Below are 23,591 nucleotides of genomic sequence, written 5' to 3'. Positions count from 1 at the left end.
CCCCAAGTCCTGGCTCAGCACAGCTTGTGCCACCTAACAAAAAGAAATTCTGCTATCCTACCAAAAGCTACTCCACAAAGGTTCTACGAATGTTTTTAGAATTTGAACAACATCAATGACATGGAACTGGTGGAAAATGGAATCTTCCTTTACATTAAAAAAAAAAAAAGTTAGGGGGTTGGCATATGGACTATGCCCTAAAGCTAACTATGATTAATTCAAGATGCCTGCAGACACACTAAGGACCTTTGCATGTTTGTAAAAGTAGGTGGCTCTCAAGAAAGCATGGAAACTTACAAGAACTGAGAAGGAAAATATAAACACACACTGTATTCCCCCATTGAAAGTTGAATTTTACAAGGACATGGATGTATATACACCTCCTTCTTCTTACTAGCCAAGTCCTGCAGTTTCTTTCTTTGATAAACTCCAGGGAAATTTTCTAGGAAAAAAAAACCAGACATGGAGGCTTTTGGGTTTGATCTGGAAGTTCCACTTATACAATACTCTGATAGTTTACTTTAGTAAGTTTTACTTACACAAGGCATACACCACCCAGTGGCAGATATACAGACATTTTGTTAGGTAACTTCGGAGACAGCACTGGTGGTGGTAACAAAAAAGAAACATTTATATTTTAACAAGCTCCCAGTAACAAAAAGCTAGAGAGTGAGAAGCATCCAGCAGAATTAAGACACTGAATGAATAGCCAGAAACATCTGTGTTTTGGGAGTAGCCTGCTGAGAGACCCCAATGGGACTTCTGCACAAAGATAGATGGCAGAATGTAACCCTTCTGTAAACAACTGTAATTTTTGGAATCATTCTTTTGCTATTAAAAAATCCCCAGTCTTTAGTAAGATCTAAAAATCTAGAGCATTTATTTTTCTATATCAGTTACCTACTTTCATAGGACTTTCCTGCCTTACAAGGGCAGACAGATCCAGTGAATGTATTGCAGTGAAAGAAAGCTTACAGGACAGTTTAGTGGAGAACAGACTGGAGGAGTTCTTGGAAGCAGGATATGTTCACTGTGTGCTCTAAAGTATTTATCAGGTGATAGGGTAGACTCTGAACAGATGGGGAAAATCTGCAAGCTCCCACTAAGTAGATATGGCAACACTCCAAAAGGGGGAATTCTCAAACATCACCTTGTCAGTCCAGCTGAAAAAAAGACCACAACTTACATGGATTTGACTGCTGCCTGCAGCACCGAGGAAAAGCACTGCTTGCAGCAGATGGAATACTTTTTGTGCAGTGCATTTGTCAGAGTTTCAAAGCAGCAGGGCTTGTCACTGGAGAAATCATCAGCTATGGTCATTTGTACTGGCTAATCTTACAAGAGCTGTATCCTTGTTATAACCTCTCTGGCAAAAGCACTTTTTAAAGAAATTATTTTTAAGGCAAAGATTCCCTAGCTGTTTAACTCTCTCTGTAAGTGGTCAACATCAATGTAGTCCAAAGAATTCTTTATAACACAACCAACATTTGAATTGCTCCCCAGCTCTACAAGAGGCTTGTAGTGGTGAATTAAAGAAGAAGACTACTATTAAAATTATACTCTCATCAAATTAGTGAAAGATTTACCCTGATATTTGGATTACATCTGAAATTTTACTGATGCCAAATGAAGTTGAGTAATGCCTACTATGATTAAGTGATGTGCTCACAGTGGGGGAGGATGATGCTCAGTCTTAGTTAACAAGCTATTGTAGTTTTTGTGCAAGACCCTTTCAGTATTATCGTTCATTTTTGTTTCCTGTTCCCGCATAGTCATAGGCAGAATTAATATTTCCCACTGAAATTTGGGGAAAAGGAATTTACCAACATAAAGTACTTCTTTTGTGAGCCAAAGTATTTGCAAGGTCAGACATGTTCAGACTACTCATTAGGAAGCATGTAATTGTCGGATTAGTCACTTGAGACTTACTGTATCATAAGAATCAGATTAGGTTTTTAATGAATTTAAGAATAGCGGCAGATAAATATTTTAACATTACTCTAGCCATCATAATGCACACTTTAAATCTCCTTTGCAGCATTATTTTAAAGTGGTTTTAGACCATGGAATTTCCAGAAGAAATTGTTTGCTTCAACAGTTTGCCTGCAATCAATACACTTCAGAAGTATTTTATGATTTATCCTAACGCCCCTGTCCTACTCATAGTTCCATCAGCTGCAATGCAGGACTGAGCAATCCACAGCACAGGCACCAAAATCAGCAAAACCCACATCCAAATATCCCTGAAGAGGCCCAGCACAGATTCAGGAGCCCGGAGCTGTCACACATCGAAAAGGACGCACAAAGATGGAGTTGTCACCTCCCACAAGCTGGGAGCCTGGCCACCACACACTGCACTGAGAGCAAACCCTGCTGCTGACAGCACCCCCTTGTCTTTCTACTGCACTCTGCCTCCTCAGGTTTCAAAGTGTCTGCCACCAAATTTAATCACTATTTTGGGGAAGAATATAACCTGGCACTTTGCAGTTTAAAGGTGGATGACCTTTGCCTTACAATATCAGAGTTTATACTTCAAAATAGCATTGATGATGATAATAATAAATCAACTTTGAAGTAATCTCACTGCAAAGCCTACGCCAAGAGTTTGACTCATCAGTCAATCAAAGCTCAGATGCAAATCTAGTGATTTTGGTTTCCTAAAAAAGGGGTTTTCAATTCCCATTAGCACATCAAACCACTGACCTCAAATAGGTTAAACTGTTATGCTGATCTCTTCACCATGAGCTCTGGGTTCTCACCCATAGTGTGACATTAGGGACAATGCTCAGCTCTGTGGGGTGGCAGTACCTCCTTTCCCAGATCCAGAGGCAGTGTCCAGCTCACAGATGCTCTCTTCCCTTTCCCACTCCATCTCTCCTCTTTCCTTCCTTGATCAGCCACTAATCACCTGGTGCATGCAGGGCATGGATTCACCCCGGCTCTTCAGCACTGGAGCTCACATGCCAGCTGCTCCTCTGAAATTCCCTGTTCTGCCCTGCATGTCTTTTTGGCTCCACAAAATAAATCTTCAGAACAGGAATTTCTGCAGGGTTAAAAGCTACTGCATCATACACCTACTACACATGAAGTATTAAGAATAGCTGAGAGGGAAGGATTGAATCTCTCACCCAAATCGTTCATCAACTGTAAACAACTTGTTTCTGACTCTGAGGTATGATACCATGAAATAGTGTATAAATGGCACACTATAGACTCTCAACTAAACACCTGCCTGTGTAGAGATGGTATTTGTCCCTGAACAATTCTAGCAACTCCTAGCTTGCAAACTTACAAAGGTCTAGAGATACACTAGCATAGAGAGGTTCTAGATGAAATCCATAATGTTTAGCTTGATGTTACTCATTTGAGGACCATCCTGTGGCTGATGCAGGGCAAGTATTGAGAACTGATCTAAAGAGTGATCCAAAGTTTACCAAAACTGATTTTCCAGCTTGACTGCTGTAAGAGCTGGTGTGGACCAGCTGACAAAAGCAAAGATACATCTTTCCAAGTACAGTGGATGCACATTTTGATTACCACTTGCAGTACTTTATTCTAAACTAAGAGGCAGAAAAGACTTCAAGAAATAAACTTAGTTCTGTTTTTAAAAACTTAAAATGCCTGTTTAAGATCTTCCCATCCCCTGCCTCCCCCCCAAGCCCTCTTCATTCCTGTACACCCTTCTCAATTCTGCCAAGGACCAGAAGTACTGAAACATCCCTGGTAAACCATTTCTGCGCAAGTAAATTCTGCAAGTCATATTAGAGAGCCATCAAAACTGATATTAACTCCTACTGAAAAAAATACAAGACTTTCTTACAGTTTGACCTGGAGACCTGGGTTTGGATCCTCATTCAAACTGAAATAGCGGGGACCTGAGCTTCACGTGTCTGCTTTCTCACTCACATCATCTTAACCTCTGGCAGTAATGGAAAAGAGAAAGGCCAGCTTAGGAGTGTAGCAGCCAACAACCCTTCTTTACTGAAGAAACCAAAATATCTCTAAAGAGACTGAGACATGGTTTGGGGGCAGAATTTTCATTTTTAGGCAAAATACCACAAACCTGTCTGTCAGTTCAGTGAATATATGAATACAGCTCCAGCAGCCTAAATATGTTATTGCCCGACAGATACTTCTTCCCCATGCTGAGACCAATATGAAACAGAATGCTAATACAACTACTTACACATAAGATCAGGAGGAACATACATCTTTAGTGAGAGTTCAGATATGCTGTGAGGGGAATGATGGATTAAAATCAGGCAATAAATTACTGAACATCTTGCTCTGTGTTAAAATGGAAATGAATAGTTTAAAGAATTTTGAGAACAACTGAAGAGCAATATTGAGTAGCTCATGTCTTCATTTTTGCTATGTCTGATGGTAAGCACATCAGCAACTCCCAGTTGTAAAGCCTTTGTCCCAGTTTAACCAATTGATTAAATATTCAAGACCTGTAGTATGGTTCTCTGATCTCAGTCTGCCCTGTAAACTCCATAGCACTTACACTGCAGTTATTACATGAAGTTTTTAGACACTGTTTTGCCTAACTGCTGTCAACATTATTACAAAATAGTAAATCACAACTAAATAATTCTATACTTGGAGATAGATTTATACTAAAGTATTGCAATGTAGAAGTCAAGACGCAAATTTAAGTGATGCATCTTTGTAAAACAGTTCCGGATGTTTCACTACTACCTCACTCTTAGTACTTTCCATTTTCTTTGTACATATACAATCATAGAATTCCATAGAATTTGGAAGGGAACTTAAGGATTGTCCAACCCCCCCCCGGAATCTTGCATCTGACTCTCAACTTTTTGATTTGAAATGTGGCAGGGAGAAAAAAATTATTATTGCTGTCGTTTCTGTTATCATATTCATTACAGTTGAAATAAATTATATTAAGGACAAATCCACTGTCACAACCCATTTTCAATTAAGACTATGTAAGTAATTCAGGAATATCACATTGGTTATAAACCTTGAGTTTTCCTTCCTCAAGGCTTTAGGAGACAAAGGATTCATGTCAGCAGCCCATTACCCGTGTTTGGACAACCTGTGATTGCCTCCTCCAACTACAACTCCTCAATCATCTGCTTTCCTTCTCCCCACTTTTGTATTAAGTCTTGAACCTTTGGTGGAAAAGTTCCATCCTAACTGTGCAGATCTCACATACTGGTGCCAAGTCAGAATAGTTTCAAATGCAAGGCTTTATTGACAGTCAAAACTTGGTTTCCTACAGATGGAGATCTGAGTCCTTCAGGAAATCAGCACAAAAGTGCCTAGATCCCTAGATTACTGTTGAGTAATTCCTATTCTCATGGAAATCCTGGGTAACTGTAGTATAATTCAGCATCTTAATTTCTGTATAGATTCAACATACTTAAATTTTAGCCACAGAGCTTATGAAACCATTATTCCACAAAGAAGGGGAAAGGAGGTGAGAGGCATGGAAGGAAAACAGTTGATTTCCTTGCCTTGTGACATATTCTTCACCAAAACCATAGAGAAGAACCTCTAAACTACTTATGAAAACTATCCTTTGTTTTATTTTCACTCCTCCTTTCCCCTATTCTCTATTCAAACAAGTTTTGCAATCTTTCCTGAAGCATGACAAAGGTGACAGCACAGAGCAGCACTTTGGGACCAGGGTTTACCATTCAGAAGCAGAAACTGTCAGCAGGGAGGTCTGGCTGTGTAAGTCACATCCTTCTCTACGCTCATTTTCGTCTAAAGCACACTACCAACTTTCCAGTGAGCAGAATTCTGTGATAACACATTACTCAGCAAAATTCAGGCAGGATTGGGCAGGCAGTTGTCTGTTGCCAGTCCATAAATGTTTTTTTTATGACAAACATTCTGACTGCTGGTATGTAGCAAGACAAGCTGTCCTTATTATACAGTAAGTCTTTTTATAGAAGATGGTAATTTTTCCAGTGCTCCTACTCCTTAAGACTTTATGAACACAACCACTCACTTCCAAAAGCACAAGAGATTGCAGAACCTCTGTTCTTAATGTAGGTATTAACTGATTGCTACAGTTTGGCTATTATAATTGTCTAAGAATATATGCTAGGTGTCCAAAACAGGATCCAACCCTCCCAGACAGGTGGTGTTAGACCACACAGACATGAAGTCTTTCTTAGAATGCTTTGTTTCTTTGTTTTAAGCTGCTTCTCTAGAACAAACCCAGCATCAGAAGAGCAGTACTGGTTTGATCTCACCCCACTGAAGTACACAAGAATTGTGATTTCCACAGCAGAGGAATATTACTCCTTTGCAGTCTTTATTTCAGAGCTGGAGAAAGTTATTGCATGATTTGCAAGCCCTGGGTGTCCTGTCTTGCTGCAGCACTCTTGCTAGTCTGAGAAACAGCTTTTGTGGCATTGACGTAGGGGAAGGACTGTGGTTGGGCAATGGCACAGCATCCATCTTTACTGAAGCCTGCAGCACTGTGGGGATGAGCTGATTTCCTGGCCCAACAGGAATGGAAGCGTGGAAGAATGAACCCTTCGGAACTGCCTCACTGACCATCCAAACCACTGTTTCCTTGGGCCCAGTGTATGTACTGAAAAAACATCTGAGTATTGTGCATCTTGGTTTTTGCCAGCTATTTTTAATTTATTCTGCACCTCCTGACCTATGTGGGCATGTTTCTTTTCATTGATATTTTAATTTCTATTTTTCTCTTCTATAATTAAAGACCTCTTGCAATGTCTATCCTAAAGTATACCAAAGGTGACAGCACTTTACTTGCCCTTAAGATCCGTATCTCAAGGGAAAGTATGATACTGATTCCAGGCCTTATGATTCCAGTCAAATTCCAGTTAAATAAAAAAAGAGGAAGAGGCTGGACTTTTTCTGGCACAGGACTCTCTACAGAGTAATGGGAAGCGTTTTTCAGACCACAAGGTGGAGCAGTAGGTCCTCACAGGTCTTGGGAGATCCCCACCTGATAATTGATGTCACAACATTTATAGGAAAAAAATAATCTCTTTCATTGGGGCTCATTACTTCTAAATACAGAGCTGCCCAGTAATAACAAATATTATTAGCAGACTGTTTTTGGATTTCTCACTTTATTTGATTTATTAGGATATTATAGGAGTGGCAGCTTTTAGTGGTGCCTAATTCACTGACCTCACTTGTCAGTATGGCCACAATGACAAGGACACAATCTGTTGTCAACAAGAGGTTAGCTCTGAACGCACCTTTTTTTATAGAGAGTGCAACAATGAAATGGAGATACATTGTCTTCTCCCCAAGGATCGATACAGGAGGAAACAATTTCTCAAATCCTAAATTTAGAAGGTGCTCCAAATACCGTCAAAAGATTCTCCTTTGGGGAAAAAACCAAGCTCTACACAGACTTTCATGGATATATTCTACAATTGGAAGATTTCTTTTTTCTTCTTCAATGTTAATGTAACCCACATTTCAGGAGGTCTCAGCATCTTTCCGTCTTGGCAGAGGAATCCTTATTTCACAACACAGTAATTTCACAATTAAGTATATTGTACTTACTATGATATTAGAGAGTTCAAGGCCAAATGTTACCAAAGCACTGAGTTGCAGCTCAGCAGCCACTCTCAGAAGTGGCTTGACTCTTCATCAGCATGCAGGGCCGTATCTGCCCACTGACGTGCAGTAACACTGATGCTTGAAGAAGGCTCCCAAGCTCCTGCCCTCTGACTGAGGGGAGACCAGAGCTGTACAAGGCAGCTCAGTTCTACAATTTACCACAAAACTAATCAATAGTTTGTGCTGTGCAGTGCTTTGTGTCCTTTCAGAAGAGAAATTCAGATGTGTAAATGAGATTATGAGACAGGTGTTGATGAGATCAAAGACAGTCCAGGACTTTGTTTTGGGGAAGAGTTTGATCATTTACTTCTTTTCTACAGTTTGTTTCTCATGTATGTATGGCTGTACAGACTCAGTTAAAATCAATAGGTTCTAAACCACATGGGAGGAATCCTGACCCAGCTGAAGTCAATGGGTGATTTTTTTCCATTGACGTCACCAGAGCCAGGATTTAAACCCAAATAACAGACGTCTCTCTTAAGGGCTCCTCAGTAGACAGGATTTCCAGACCAAGAATTATGTGAGAAGAAAAACACAGTAAAGTAATAAAAAACTATCCTGACTAAACTGATACACAAAACTTCCACCAAGTAGTAACTGATATTCACTCAGTACAACAGCTCAGTACTTTACCTGAAAAGCAAACTGTCAGGATTACATAGATGATGGTGATTATTACACAAAATAGATTCGCCCTGTGAGAGTTAGACTATGACCTCAGCATTCTCCTATGCTGGGCTCAAGCAATAAAATAAGTTCTATTTTAAGAAGTGCCTTTTACTCTCACAGATTCATAGGGAAAAATGATTTAGGCGAGAAATTCTTTCTAGCTTTCAAGGCTGAAAAGAAAAGCTGGAGAAGTACAAAGTAAATTCAAAACTAAAAGCAAGCAGGCAAATAAAAGGATTGTAGCAGAAGATCATGCATTTTAAAGTATTCTGGGACCTACTCCATGGTTTTTGAACTTTTGAAATTGGTGGCTAGAAGAATACAGTTACTCTCTGGCATAAGTTACTATCTTGACTTTACCCTAGCAGAAATAGCCAGAAACCAGCTACCAGGGTCTTCCTAAACAGTCAGAAAATCCTTCATTGACTCATACAAAAGCTGATGACAAAATCACTGCGTTTGACCCTAAATTATGAGATTTTGAGATCTTCAAGATCACCTATATGTTTCTTACTAAATACAGTTTTACAGTCATGATGTATTATATGTTTAAAGCGGTTTAGAAATACAAAAACAAAAAATCACTATGTGACAAGTTGGAAACACCAGACTCAGCCACAATGATTTATCATAAGGTCTGAGTAAAAACAAAACTGCAGTGCAAAAGTTGCAGTGAACAAAACTGCCCTGCAATCTGCCCAAGCAAAAGTTTGCACTGTGATGAAACAAGAAGGATTTTGCTTCAAACTCTTAATAGACCTCTGCTTCATTTTGGCAGGGAGCTGTGATGGGCCCTGGGGTAATTTTCACATTCTTCCATGGCATATCAAGCTAGGAGGCCCCATGCAGAATGGCAGTGACAAAGCATGCACTGGACAGCTTGGACTGAGGGGAAAATTGCATTGCTTGAAGCCTGTTAGGAAAACAGTCCACTAAGAACAAACATAAGGCTCAAGTTGCAAACTTAAAGAAAAACTTTTGTCTTACTAATTTCCACAGAAGAAGCTGAGTAGTCTAAATGAGACTGAGTTTACCCCTTCAAGCAAATTGATGTCAAGAGTAGTTCTTACAGTCCTCCTTCTGCAGGAGGGATGATATGGAGAGGTTTCACTTTGTGCTCACAATGCCCAAATTCTCAGAGACCCCACCTAATGGCTGGCACACAGAATATTACCAGCACTACCCTGTGCCAAATACAGATTTTTCCCAAAAGGAGAAGTTTTCTGTGAAGAGCTTGGTGACAGTTTTTATGAAATTCCTGTGTTCAGTGCTAACAGAAAGGTACCAAGTAAAGAAACTACACCCACTTGGAAATTACCATTGCCCAGGCCTTCCAAAATATTAGCACAATCCAACAGCAACTATAATCTTTGATAAGAGTACAATTTTAATTTTTCTAGGCATTTATGCAAACAGTAGCCATGACTGCAATGGTAAATTTGCCAATATCATTATTAAAAGCACCACACACAGCCATTAAAATTTACAAATAAATTAAAATGGTGCAGCATTTGTCTTCAATAAGACAATATTCTTTATGGCTAGATAACATACTATCATTAACATAATATTAATTTCAAATATGTCTGATATCTGTAGTTCATTATCTAGAAAGCATGTCTAAGAAATATCAGAAAACCTCACATAGTGGGTTTTAAGAAAACATGGAGAATGGCTTTATAGTGAATGTAACTTTTTGCCTCTGCTGTAAATCCCTGTTTAAACTTGCATTATATGTAATTTACAGTACAGCTACTCTGCTTCCTTTAGTGAAGTCAGAAAGAACATTCATCCTGAAGGCTTTATTTCTAATGACTGAGACTGAAACTTAGATTTACTAAAATTCTTATTGATAAGTGTTGATTGTCTCACATTTTTGTAATAGAAATAGCCCTTTACTGAGAGGAATAATTTAGGGGATTCTGTTAGGCAAGAGTTTGTAAAGATTAAGATAATACATGAAGTATAATGCAAATAAAAGTAAATCTCTGATGAAGACTGGAAGGAAAAGGAGTGTTTTGCTTTAGTCTTTGAGTCCAAACATTGAAGTCACAACTTAGAACTGGATTAAACACCAAATGGTGTAAGGCAAGTTTTTAAGAGTAGCACAGATTGTTGTCCTTGATTCTTCTTTAGCAGAATGTCAAGGCATTTTCCTCCTATTGGTTTGTACATTAATCTTCTTGAAAGCTGCTTGGCACTTGTCTGGAGCTGATTTAGGATGTCTTGGGCACTTTGTTTTACCCTGGCACAGTTATGAATCTCATGCTGCCTAAAATGGGTACTGCATCCTCCCCAGAGGGTGCTTAACTTGGAGGCTGCTGGCTGGTTCTTATTTTGACAATGTGCAAAAGAAAAGCAGCCTTTAAGAGCAACACCCTCCATCCCAGATTGCTGAGAACCAGGAGCTGCCCTGCTGCATGCACAGCACAAAGCACATTTCACACAGGGGCAAGCCTGAGAGTGTTAGAGAGAATAGAAAGCAAGGACCAACCAATACTGCTTAAATGAGGGGCTCAACTTCAGAGAACTCATCCCAGGCTCTGTTTTATTAAGGTGAAAAACAATTAAGGGATATAAACTTGGCATTCCTGACACATCAAAAGCACAGCTCAGAAAGCAGGTATCATAACTTAATGTAGGTACCAAAATTGACTGCACAGCCCTTCAACCTGTCAACACCAAGAAGTACCTGCAGGGTGGCAATTTCAGATAGAAAAGCAGATACCACTATTGCACTGTAATTAATTTGTTTAGTTCACTCCATCTCTATAGATTATAAAAAGAAGGACAACACTTGATTCAAAACTGACACACAAACAAAAGAAAAAGCCCCAAAACAAAAGAACACAAGACCAAAAAACCCTCCAAAACCAAACAAACAAATAGCAAAGGCTCTGTCTAGTATCTTCCAATCAGGTATGTAAGTTTTTCTGGCTGAAACTCTGGTCTATGCTAGACAGCATGTTAGATCAAAGTATCTCACAAGCCATTCTGGCATCAAATTCAGATTAATCCATGAATTTTGAAAACATCCATTTTAGTTTACAGCTGACTGAGGAAAAGAAAACCCAACACAAATAAGCATACAAGTCCTCTGAGAAGATGAGAAAACTATGACTAACAGTCTATATCTGAACCAAAGTAGAAGTGTCGTTGCCAAAATCTCCCTGGCACCAACTCTCCCTGCACTTAAGAGACAGCTAAGATGATGAAGCAGTATTTCCTTTTGTGTACATGATGATGTCCCACATATCACAGAAAATAGCTTTTCAGTACTTAACAGTTCAAGGAAAACTTATCACATGAGGTTATGCTGTTATGGCTCTTGTGCTGGAATCTAGGAAAACCTGCTTATCTAGATCCACAAGCTCACAGAAAATACCTTCTGATATCTTAATTCAAAAGTATTTTTATCCATGGATTTTCTGCCACCAATAAATCAGGGTACATGTTGACAGGCACCTTGCTCTTGTACATCTGAAGAACAGCCTACACCTCACCTGGGTGGTTTTGTTGATGTGCAATTGCAGGTGAATAGATCCTTGTGTCACCCCTAATAGCTGCAAGGTTGGAGAAAAAAACACTAATAGAACATTCCTATTAATTAAATGCTAGAATACTATTTTCCCCTCTTAATTTAATATCTCTTAAGCTTGCAGTCATGTCTTTTGTGATGCAGCTGTGTTCTTCAGGGAGGCATCTGCATGCTGACCCTGTGGTCCAGTACTACACATCTCCCCTGACTAGGACCTCCTGAAGAGTTTGTGAACTAGAAAGTTTGCTGGTTTTGGTGCCAACGATGTTATCTATCCAGGAGAGGATACTACCACTCCTACATCCCCTGTTCTATTGAGCATTAGCCACAGGGATGGCATAAATAACAGAACAATCTACAAGCTGGCTCCACAGTTCAGCTCAATTACTCTCTCATTTCTTGTTTAAGCCAGCCAGGTAGTTAAAAGAGAAAAAGGCACAAAATCAAGATGGTGGATTTGGGCAGGTAGTAGCTAGGTTTTCAGATTGTTACAAACTCCAAGTATTTACTTACCAAACTAAAACTCATCTTACTGCCTTGATCTAGAAACAAAAGATCCAACACCAATAGTACCTCTGCTATAGAGGCAAAATGTTAAAAGTTAGCACTGCAACCCATGAAGCAGATCTTTGGACTTTCATGGTCATAATCATGGCAAATGATGGGAATTGCTCTTTTCCTAAGCCAGCCACAGTGAATGTTGTGAAGGTCAGCAGCAGGAAGCCCCTGCAAACCTCCAGATCTCCCACTGCCACACTGTCCCTCTTGGATCAACCTGATTTATATTCTCTCTTACCCACCATGTCTCTTATTTATTCCCTAGTTTCCTACCAAAAAACACAGGCCAGAGTTCTGTTCTTGTGTGTGCCTGCAATTATCTTTAAACTACACATTGTTGTAAATGTGAACATTTCATTAATTTATGTAAATAGGACCTTGGCCAATGAGTTGGCTGTTATTTATGAATGAATCATGCTGCTCTGAGTGGCTGGATATATTTAGCTCTCATTAATTTGTTCAAAATAGCTACTAATGGGTTTCTTTAGCTCATGACTCTTGTGACAAAAGGCAAAAGGATGATTGGATTTGCGTGGGGAGGGCCTAGGTAACCCTTTCAGTTACTGATCAGTGACCACCTAAATACACTGCACATCAAGTTATTTCAAGTGATTTTAAGGCAGTAGCAGGTTAACAATTCAAGACAAAAAATGCAGGCTTCAGTTGGCCTCAGCCAACAGCACTGAACCATTTCTGGAAACTATTTGTTTTCACTTTCTTTTGAGTGAAGGGAATGCTGTTAAAACTGCAATTCCAAAAAAACTGAAGGCTCGGAGCCCAAATTGAGAGTAGCAAAATAAATAAGCTCAAATCTAGCAAAAAATTTGTCAGAGGGAGTAGCTAAATGTAAAGGCTTCAAGATAAACATGCCACTCACCATGGTATAGATCCACTGGTTTTATGATTCAGAAATACTTTCCATTAAAAAAGATTGCATACTTGGAAGTTTTTCTTGTATTCATGAAGAATTTTACATGTGTAAAGTGCTGCTGAAGTTTTTATAGCATGTCATGCAATCTGTTTTGCAGAAAAATGTTATTTTTTACAACTAGAATATCTTGCTAGCTGCTGTCAACATCATCACACAGCTGCTGTTGTCATCATCTTGTCTTTGACCTGAGGTTCCCTCATGCTCTTTTGTAGCTCTGACATTTCTTTGCTGTACCACACAGACCCTCATTGCTTTTAATCTCAGGCCAGTAAGGTCTCAGTGTTCCATCCCTTCTTCCAGTTTTCAGCAGCAGGATCCAGCCCCCTCCTTCAGAGGTGCCCTTGGAGGCTGTGCAAGCTTGGTGGCCTGTCTGCTGAGGAGCCAGATAACATCCATGTACTAGGAACACCTGCTTTTCCAATCACCATTTCTACCCACGGTGATCTTGTACAATCTAGATGTCAAGAACTCTGCATCAGTGATTTTGTTTTTCATTCACAAGAGTCTGCACAGATCAGTTTCCACCCATTTTCCTTGTTGTCCAAACAAATGTGCTACATTCTATCAACTGTGAGTTGATATTGTTTGGAGAACTATTTATTCTGAATGAAAAAAAAAAGTGTTGATCAATGTTAATACAGATATTAGCTTGTATTTCAGTTCACCATATCACAGAAAGATTACCCCAGAGCATGGCTACATGTGATACTATAAAACAATTATAGGAGATCTCTGCTTTTAGACTTTTGCTGCACAAATACTGGAAACAATCCCATTGGAAAATATACTGCCATATTTGCTCAGAGTTTGTTGTTTTAGCAGACACCCCTGCCAGTATAACATTTTGACTAGAAATAACCATGGTAACAAATACAGAAGACTAACAAGCACAAAGAGTTCAAAATTGTTTCAACTACCCCTGTCCCGGCCTACTTCTTGTATGTGCATCAAAAATCCTTTTAGGATAACTACAGCTGTTTAAAGTATCTTCTTTCAGCCATTAGTAAATTAATGCTTCTTCCTTTCTGGGATTTAAAAGTGAGATGAGACCTCCTGGTAGGACTGAGAAGAATATTTAGAGCTTTTGCTTCCCACTCCTTAGGATGCAGGGAATGCTTACAAAGAGAGGAAACACTCCATGTGGATTCTGGTATACCAAATTTAAGAAGTTGCTTTGGCACTGAATACAGGAATGCAAAATCTGTCTTGTATTTTGTGCTTCATTAATTAAATGCAATACTTAAAAAAAAATCTGTGTAAGGTTCCACTTGAAGTTTCACATAGATTGTTCTTGTAGAAGCTGAGGGTTTGACCTAACCTAGTTTTGCATAAGACATAGCCTGTCTTAACCCCATATTTGCACTGGTGCCTTAAAGGGACATGTGTGGATCTTGTGAAATCTGTCAGGACAGAGATGCAGCAGTTCACAACAGCCTGAGGCCAACCTGTGGCTTTCAAGTTGCAAGTGACTCAGAAGAGAGTCAAGAACGGCTCTTGCACCAGAGCTGTTCTACAGATGTCAATGACTTCAGCTTTTTAGCTGCAGAGGGAATTAGGAGCCATTAGGGATTGCTGAAAGCAGTGCAGCCTTTGGGATGCAGCTGTATGCTCCCACCGAGGGGAGTGGAACGGCCTCGAGTGCGATCGGCGCGTTCCTGCCAAGGCCGCGGTCGCACAGCTCGCCGAGGTAGGGAGGTCTTGGCAGGCTTGAAGGAAGTGTTAGCCAAGCTCTGCTTCCTAAGAGCTCAGCTCTCTGGACTATGCAAATGTGACACTGGATTCATGCAGTTAAAGCCCTGCAGTTTCTGTGGCTGGTGGCAGGGGCAGGAGGGACACATGGTGCCACCCTTCCTAGCACTCTGACCTCCAGACAGGGCAGGCATTAACAGCAAGTGCTCCTGCAGGGGAGGCTGGGCTGTGCTTCAATTCACACCGCTGGATCTAAAGCAGCAGGACCACCAGGACTGCCTTGCCTCTGGCCCACACAATGTTCACACAAACAGGACTGTAAAATTCTTCCAAACAGCACCTCTTGCTCATAGGACACTGCTCCTAAACAGCCCTAAGACAGAGGCCCTGTGCAGGCCCAGGGTGACGCTGGTCAGCTCCCACACAGGCTGTTCACAAGCATTTGCAGACCATTCTATTCTATTCTATATCTATTTCATGGGGAAATTTGAATGGTATTTTGACCATCATTTATTTTTCTTCAAAGGGGCCTTGATCTCAGAGAGGGTTGAGCGAACACCATGAGAATTGATTCTGGATATTGGCAAGGAAAATAAAAGCAAATACAAAGATGCTTACAAAAATACCTGACTTTTTGTTATTTTTTTACCTAACCAGAAGCTGCTAAACAAGAAGTTTCCAGAAAACTCCAAAACATTAAGTCAAACTAATATGACTAAGCATCCTTACTTTGGTATTTATCTTAATTTCAAAATACTTCAATCACTTAGCACCTGAAAAGTAACCCAGCTACAAAACCCTGCCATACTGTGTAACTGCTCTTTGATGAAAATTACACCACACCTTATTAATCCCTTGCGGGGGCAGGGCGGGGGAAGAAAAAAAAGAAAAAAAAAGAAAGAAACCTCCTATAACTAAAGCCTGGAATGACTCGCAGCCAAACAGATGACACTTGAGCAAGTATGCCTAAGTGCAGTACACCTCACAGTTCATCTTGAGATTAGTCATACTTTTAAAAACTGAGCATTTTAAACTGGCATTAAATACATATGTCCACTACACATCTCTAGGATTAATCTTCTCAAATCCAAATTTGTCTGAACAGGCATCATGTTTTCCACAGCCTCATGACATTAATCAAACATCACTCCCTGCAAACTCCATACCTCCCAAATACAAGCCAGGTTTGTGAGTCAGCTCCACACGCTGTGATATGATCAAAGCAAGACAAGCATGGCACTTCAAAAGCTCCTTTGCAGGAAATCTGACAGTAAAACCACCTAAAATAATTTTTCCAGATAATAGATATAGTGAAAGCAATATGTAGTATCCCAGATTGATTTTGCTGAGTATGTTTCAACATTGAAGAGAGCTTGGAACTGCAGGGTATTAAGAATCTGATGAATACAATTTTTTTTTTTTGCACAGTACTCAAACATACAATAGTTCAACATGGCAATCATAGAAAACAGATTATAAACAACACTAAAATATTACCAAAACCATGTATCACTGATAATGTAGTAGCTTATGCAAATGCAACATTTTACATTACACTCCATCGTGAAGAAGGTTCTTGTCCCCAAAGCTATACAACCAATATATTTTAATTTTAATATTTTTTCTGTTGATATACCTTGCCTGTTTCATACCTTTCAAGGTTTCAAATTTCAAATGACTAAACTTATGACTGAATGCTGAATACATTGTCCTTACCATTATGCTACAGCACGTTACTTTTAGAAGTAGATTGGTGGTATGACTAAGAGAGGAGAGTTTGTTTTTCCATTCTATTCTCCAGTATGTAGTCAAAATTCCCTTTCTGAGCAGTGATGCAAGGCAGCTTACACCAGTAACATCTGTGAAAAGCAAGCTCAAAAGGTAAAGAAAAAACTGTTCAGACTTTTAAAAGCATAACAATAGTTTCAAACATACTTTTTAAACATGTAATTCATTGTGCTTACTGGCACGTTTTAAAAAGATACAGTCATGTTTCCAGATTATCTCCTGTAAGTGTATAAATTTAGGAGCAATACAAATTTACTTCCTTTTACAGGGCAAGTTTTCAAATTACTAAACCAATACAACAGCTTTTAAAGGTTTGCAAAAGTTTGTACCACTTGCTATTAGGAGAAATAGTCAAAAAAACTGCTGTTTTTTTCTTTTGCTGAAAAATTGAACCATGATATTCACAATCTAGCTTCCTTTTCATAGGTAACTCCTAAGAACATTAGTCAGTTATTCCGTGTATGTAATTACTCTGTCAGCTCTCTAGTTATTAATGCAATCCAATAATGTTTTTCATACAGGCAAGTTTAATATTAATTGAACTTTTCTTGACCAAGCGAGCTGTGCAATGTAATAAAAACTACCCTTTGCTTGTGCCACAAAGCAGAGATCTGTCAGAGCCCACAGTTATTAAACATGACACCAGCTATAATTGCTTTGTAGCATCACGTGTAGTCATGCACTGGGGTAATCTCTGTTATCTGGATCATATGAAATAGCTAAGGAATTTTCAGGTGGTTTCTGCATTAGGTGATCATTTTGTATTTCAGCTGGCAATACTTTTTATGCTCCAGCAGCTCACACACCAGGATTTTCCCAATGGTGACAGTTTCTCAGTGACAGTACAGACTCCCAGGACGATGCTCAGCCCTGTGAAGTGCCCCAGGGAGGTGCCAGCAGCCCCAGCTCTGTCCTGCTGCAGCATCAAGGTGCTGTCCTGGGGCCAGCAGGAGCCTCCACGTCCTCCACAGCAATGGCCACGAGCACCACTAGGTTGGAAAGGGATGTGTTGTCTAACCCATTTCATAAGAATAAGGAAATTTATTATAGCAAAATCCAAAATAATTCATGAGAGTCCAAATTCTATATAATTAGCCAGTAGAAATTAATTTTCAAGCCAGAGGTTCCTGCAGACACTTCACACAGTGGTTTAAGCTGCACTTACAGGATTTCACATTTTTCTTTTCTGTTGTTGGATCTGTGTTCCCTTCTGAAAATACTGCACTAAAAATAAAACCTAAAAAATGTTTCATAGTCCCTTTCCCTTTCAGCTCTGCAAGTGTGTTCAACTTTTTTTTTCTTCAGTTTGGGATTACTTTTCAGGGACACTTTTTTTTTTTTGTCTTTAAAGCCAAAAAGCAGAGAGGAAACATTAAGGGGAAATAGGAGTTACAGCCTATAGCTTCTTTCAGGGTTCTGTATCTGAGACCTTTAAAAAATGCAGAAAAGGGATAAGAATACATGGGTTCTTCCTTCCTGATATTTCCTTTATATTTTCCATAAGCAGTGGTTTTGTCTTTAATTGGTAAAAGTAAGCACCAGAGAAAGAAAAATGCAACCAATCCAAAGACTACAATGTCTCTTTACTGTCTTTTCAGGTGCTTTTCTTATTCCCTACATCCTCTTCTTAATCATTGCTGGAATGCCCCTATTCTATATGGAATTAGCACTGGGACAATATAACAGAGAAGGGGCTGCCACTGTCTGGAAAATCTGTCCAGTTTTCAAAGGTGAGTGTTCCTCTGCTCCCCTGAACAGCACCTGGGGGTGCCACACACGTGTGATCACAGACAACCTAAGGATCTCTCATCTTTCACAGACAAAGTGTATTTGGTGACCTTCCCCCAGCCCTTGAAGGCTTTGTGTTACCAAAGGTGAAGCACAAAATGGGAAAAGCCACAGAAATCATCTTCAGGGTGATTGCTGGCTGAGTGTAAGAGAGGGCAATGAGCAGGAGGAGCTCAGCCCTGCCCTCCCTTTCCCCTGTGTACTGGGAGGAACTGGGAATCTCTAGGTGGAGAGGGGGTTTGCCAATCCAAATGTTGGAAATACCAAATCCCATCCAGGTTAGTTCAGCCCTATCTTCCCCATTGGCTTCTCCACTGAGGGCATGGAGCTTTCTGTGCAGGAGCCAACATACCCCAGTGCCTACAACAGTAAAATGGAGTTGTGAAGACTCTGGGTTTGACTACCAGGCTTGCAACAGCACAGGAGTTTTCTGTGGTATCTCTGTACCTCAGTTTTCCTGCCTGTGAAGTGGGAGCAATGATTCTGGCAGTCTTCATAAAGTGCCTTTCAGATTTAGCAATGAAAAACACTTAATAAAATCTGAACATTATTACTATTGAGTGTTTACCACTAGGATTAACTCTCCAGCATCACTGAATAAAAAGCTGTGGAGTGTTGTTTGTGCATGCATCATTCTGCAAGGAAAAATAGGTTAGGTGCTTCAGGGTGTTTGGTTTTGATCAGGAAATGATCAATGTGTGAAAGAAGCCACATGTGTTCTGTACATGAAACAAGTATTTGTTAAGGAACCTCTAGAATTTTTAAGCATTGCTTGCCAGCAAAAAATGTAAGTTCCTTTATATGTATACCAGACTGTATCTAAAATCTTATGTAAAAGCCTTTTCAAAACAGACATATCTGAAATTAAACCAGACAAGTTCAGCTGACCTTAGAACCTTAAAATTCAGATCATGTTCATCCTGGGACTGGCAAAAGCTGAGGAGCTTAACAATAGCAATCCAAACTTGATGGATCTGCTGCTTGGATATAGGTTACACTGAGCAAATGTTAGCCTTCTTTCTCAAAACACAGCTTTCCTCTTCAAGCAGTCTAGTGCCACACAATAAGAAATGTGAAGGGGGTTTTTCCTACCAATCAAACCCAAAACTCACAGCAAAATCAGCAATGCAACAAAAAATAATAAAATAATGTGCCTCAAATTTTTTAAATTCATTCCTATGGATTTACCTGGCCCTTCCATAATCCTGTCATGGGAGATAAAATTCATCCCAGCACCCAGGAACCTGAATACCCTTGCTCAATAAAAACTCCTGTTGGTATTATTAATATACTTTTGGATGAGAATGAGGACTTTGAGAACCTAAATGCAAAACTTAGACCTTCAGGATCTCAAAGCATTTGAGCCAAATACCACTGTGCTCAGAGGTATTCTGTGTTGACTTCAGGATTGAAAAAGATTATGAGAAAGGAAAATAGAACTTATTTCATGTATATTCTTGTTGACATTCCAGCTGTGTTTTTAAGCTGACATTTTCAAGGTGGACTAAACATACATTACTGTTGATTTTTAAGTTTCTTATTACAAGAATATAGAATAGTATATTTGATTCTCAAAAAGTCATAAGCATTGAGACATTTACACCTCCTATAAACTCAGTACTTTTAAAGTTTTTACAAAAACCTCTGATAACATGCAAACACATTTTACTGCTAGTGCTTTGGAGTTGTTTCTGGGACAACTCAAAACTCTCACTCAAAGGAAAAGTACACAGTCTACACAAATTCATAACAGCTTCTCTAAATGAACAGCACTATAGTTCTAATTTTAGCTATGAATATTATTGCTATGAACTCTAAGCACTCTACTTCTAATGAGATGCTATCATAACACATGCAATTACAAATATACCCTGTAACCTTTGTAACACAGTCTGTTTTCATCTCTGCATTTTTTTCCAGAGTCTATTTTAGACTGTGGGTGGTGCAGCATTACTTTTAAGAAAATCTAGAAACATAAAAGCAAATTCATTCCTGAACATTCTTAAGCTCACAGAGAAGAGCTATTTAAAACACATTTGATTCAGTATTTTTTAGTCTTGATATTAAACATCTCTTGTCCTCCTGGACTGGAGGAATTTCAGAAATTTTTTTAAACAACAAAATCTAATTTTAATATTTAATATATTATCCATAATTACTGTTTTAGCATTCACCTTAATACTTAAGAATTCTTCTTTTTGGGGATTCCCCTCTCCTCTCCATTCTATTGATTATTGTGTGTCACTACAGTTCAAGTGTTCAAGTACTAGATTCATTTAAGCACCAAGGATTTGAAAGTAGTTTCATCTTTACTTTCACAATTATTTCCCCATTGTTAGGGAGGAGCAAACTGGTTTACAGGTTAAAAGACTCCTGCAGAGCAAAGAGTAACTTTTGTACATGCAGCAGCCTTTGAACTGCCAACTCCTTCAGGGTGAGCTTCTGTTCTTTATGCAAATTTTAAACCTGGATTAATACTCACAGTGTTTGCTACTTCCTTCCTTTATAAAGAAATAAGAAAGCTTAATAATCTCCAACTATTAGGCCTCCAATGCCAAAAATTAAACTGAAGAAAAATAGAAGTAAAGGTTTGCACTTCATTGCTGTGACAGTAGCCACTGTGGCAGTGATGACATTGATAAAATAACTGTACTCCCTACCTTTTATATGCAGCACATACAACTTTGAGGGAGGATTCAGGGAACAAAGCTGCACACACAGTGGGAATGATTGAGGGCAAAGCAAGATCTCTGAACAATTCTGCCAACCAACTTTTATTGGGGTCCAACATTTGTACCAAAGCTTCCTCCCAAACTGTTGGAAAATATCCATTTTCATGAGGAGAATATGCACTTTCTGGGGTGCTTTTGCTAAGAGACCCTCCAGCCACACTTCATGATATGCAAAAATGCAAAGCAAATGTTCAAAGTCGAAAGAGAATTCTTATACTCTGAATTCTGTAATCCTGGAGAGATAGTAAAAGGGGTTGAATGTCACACACAGTTTTTAGCCCCAACCTGATATTCACCAAGTTTTACTGGCATGCCCAAAACCACCTGGAGCCCTCAGTGGAGGAGCACAGGCTGTTTCACGCATGGTTTGGAGCCAGGTACATGCTGATGGAAGCCAATACAGAGAGTAGTAATGGGAAAGAAACAAGAGAGGGATCAGTGTCTGTTCTAAACTGGTTCAGGGTGGGAACATGAGGCATAGGGAAACTTCATTTAAGTGTCCAGCTTTACTTTTCCAAGAGAAGTTGCCAAGGTCCCTGACGTCACGAAGATGAAGTGAGTTTCACTCCTAACATGGGCTTGCAATCTTCTGCATTGGAAGCAAATCAGCAATGGAGTTGTACAAGGACAAATTTTGACATTGCACTGCTTAATTTCTTTTTCTGACAAACAACTGGATTTGATAAAAGCCAGTCATTTTCCAGAACCATTTCTGTAATTTTTTGTTTAGAGGTCAGGTACATTGTGTCCGCATATGCGTACGCAAATGTCCAAAATTCCTTTCTATTGGTGTGAAGACCTAAAATTAATTTGCAATCATGTATCATTGAGTTTAATTCCAGTTTGTGCATACTGTGGCATGTCAAATGCAATGTGTAATCTAGTTTTCCTTTGTCTTTAGGTGTAGGCTATGCAGTGATACTCATAGCTCTTTACGTGGGTTTCTACTACAACGTTATCATAGCCTGGTCTCTGTATTATCTATTTTCATCATTCACATTTGAGCTCCCCTGGACAAACTGCCACAACAGCTGGAACAGCCCAAACTGTACAGATCCAAAACTCTTCAATGCATCAGTGCTTGGCAATGGTACTAAATACTCCAAGTACAAGCTCACTCCTGCAGCTGAATTTTATGAGTAAGTGTTGACCTAACTTTGCTATTTATTCAAAATTCTGTGTCTAAGGGAGTTTCCTCTTGAAGGTAAAATAGTTTGTATCCAGCCTCCATAGCAAGCATCAGAAGACTAATGGTGAAATGGAGCTGTAATGTTGGTCTGTATGCCTGGGTGACTGACTTTTTGCCTCTGATCTTTGGTTTCTCCTGTACTAATGCTGTGATTGCTGCTGAGCAAAATGGGACTGGACAAGACACAAAGGTTCTCTATGTGCCACTTTTCCTTGCACCAGCTTTGCTAGGGCAAGGAAACACAGCAATATTCTGACAGAGGTGACTGCATGCCAAATTGAGCTGAATTTAGGGCTTTAAAATAACCATTTGTTCACAGATTTAGACTGCTGCTCTACTCACAAAATTTCAGACAGCAGACCTCTGTTTGTTCCACTGCTTCAACAGTTCAGTGAAGTGAGATAAAAAACTGAGCAGGAGAAAAGAGCCGGGTTGCAGAAGAACAGGCTTTTAGCAATGCCTAAGCAAAAGAGTGTTCTGCAGCCTGGGCTGAGACAGGCAAAGGCAGGCTTAAATCAAGCAGCTGGAATCAAAACCCAAAAGGTATATAAATTAATAACTGAACTATAAAACAAAGATACCAAACTCTGTATAAATATTTTCATTATGGGCTTATAGGGGAAAATGGGATTTGATTAGGAGAAAGGGGATGAGCATCAAGCTACTGAATCAGCTGTTGAATTAATCTGAATAATGAATCAATTAATATTTCTGTGTTTGGAGTAGAAAGATATTAGGGCACACACCTGCTAAGCAGTTAGTCCAACCTTGTAGAAACAAAGGGAAAACACTGTTACCATAAATAACCAGCAGGGATCTTGGGGTCTCTGTTTATAGCTCTTTAACATTTGTGGCCACTGTTTTTCTCTGAAGACAGCAGTGAAAGATCAGTAGTGATACACAAACTGCTGGCAGGGGTTTGGGTAAACGAAACTCAGTGCTTTGAAAACAAGATGGGGGCTTGAGTTCAAAGGAGCTTACTGAAATGGCAAATAATGACAGCTGTGAAATCTACTGCCCTTACAATAAAAGGCTTAAGTCTTAGTGAAGTAAAATGCAATTCCTACCTTCCTGCTTCGCCTTTTTATTATTTAAAATGGTTCTGAGCAACTTCTGCTATCA

General features: G+C 39.4%; 1 protein-coding gene across 1 annotated transcript in view; it reads left to right on the top strand.

Moving 5' to 3' along the window:
• Window positions 1–23,591, top strand: part of SLC6A2 (solute carrier family 6 member 2) — a 60,120-nt gene that overhangs the window by 2,890 nt on the left and 33,639 nt on the right. Inside the window, exons 2-3 of the mRNA XM_064722954.1 lie at window positions 18,359–18,490; window positions 22,182–22,419. Coding sequence (XP_064579024.1) covers window positions 18,359–18,490; window positions 22,182–22,419 — 370 coding nt within the window. The remainder of the gene's footprint in view (window positions 1–18,358; window positions 18,491–22,181; window positions 22,420–23,591) is intronic.

The sequence above is a fragment of the Zonotrichia leucophrys genome, chromosome 11, assembly GCF_028769735.1.
Source record: "Zonotrichia leucophrys gambelii isolate GWCS_2022_RI chromosome 11, RI_Zleu_2.0, whole genome shotgun sequence".
Lineage (NCBI taxonomy): Eukaryota > Metazoa > Chordata > Aves > Passeriformes > Passerellidae > Zonotrichia > Zonotrichia leucophrys.
The sequence above is the reverse complement of the archived record's forward strand: the minus strand, read 5'-3'. Positions and strand labels throughout refer to the sequence as shown.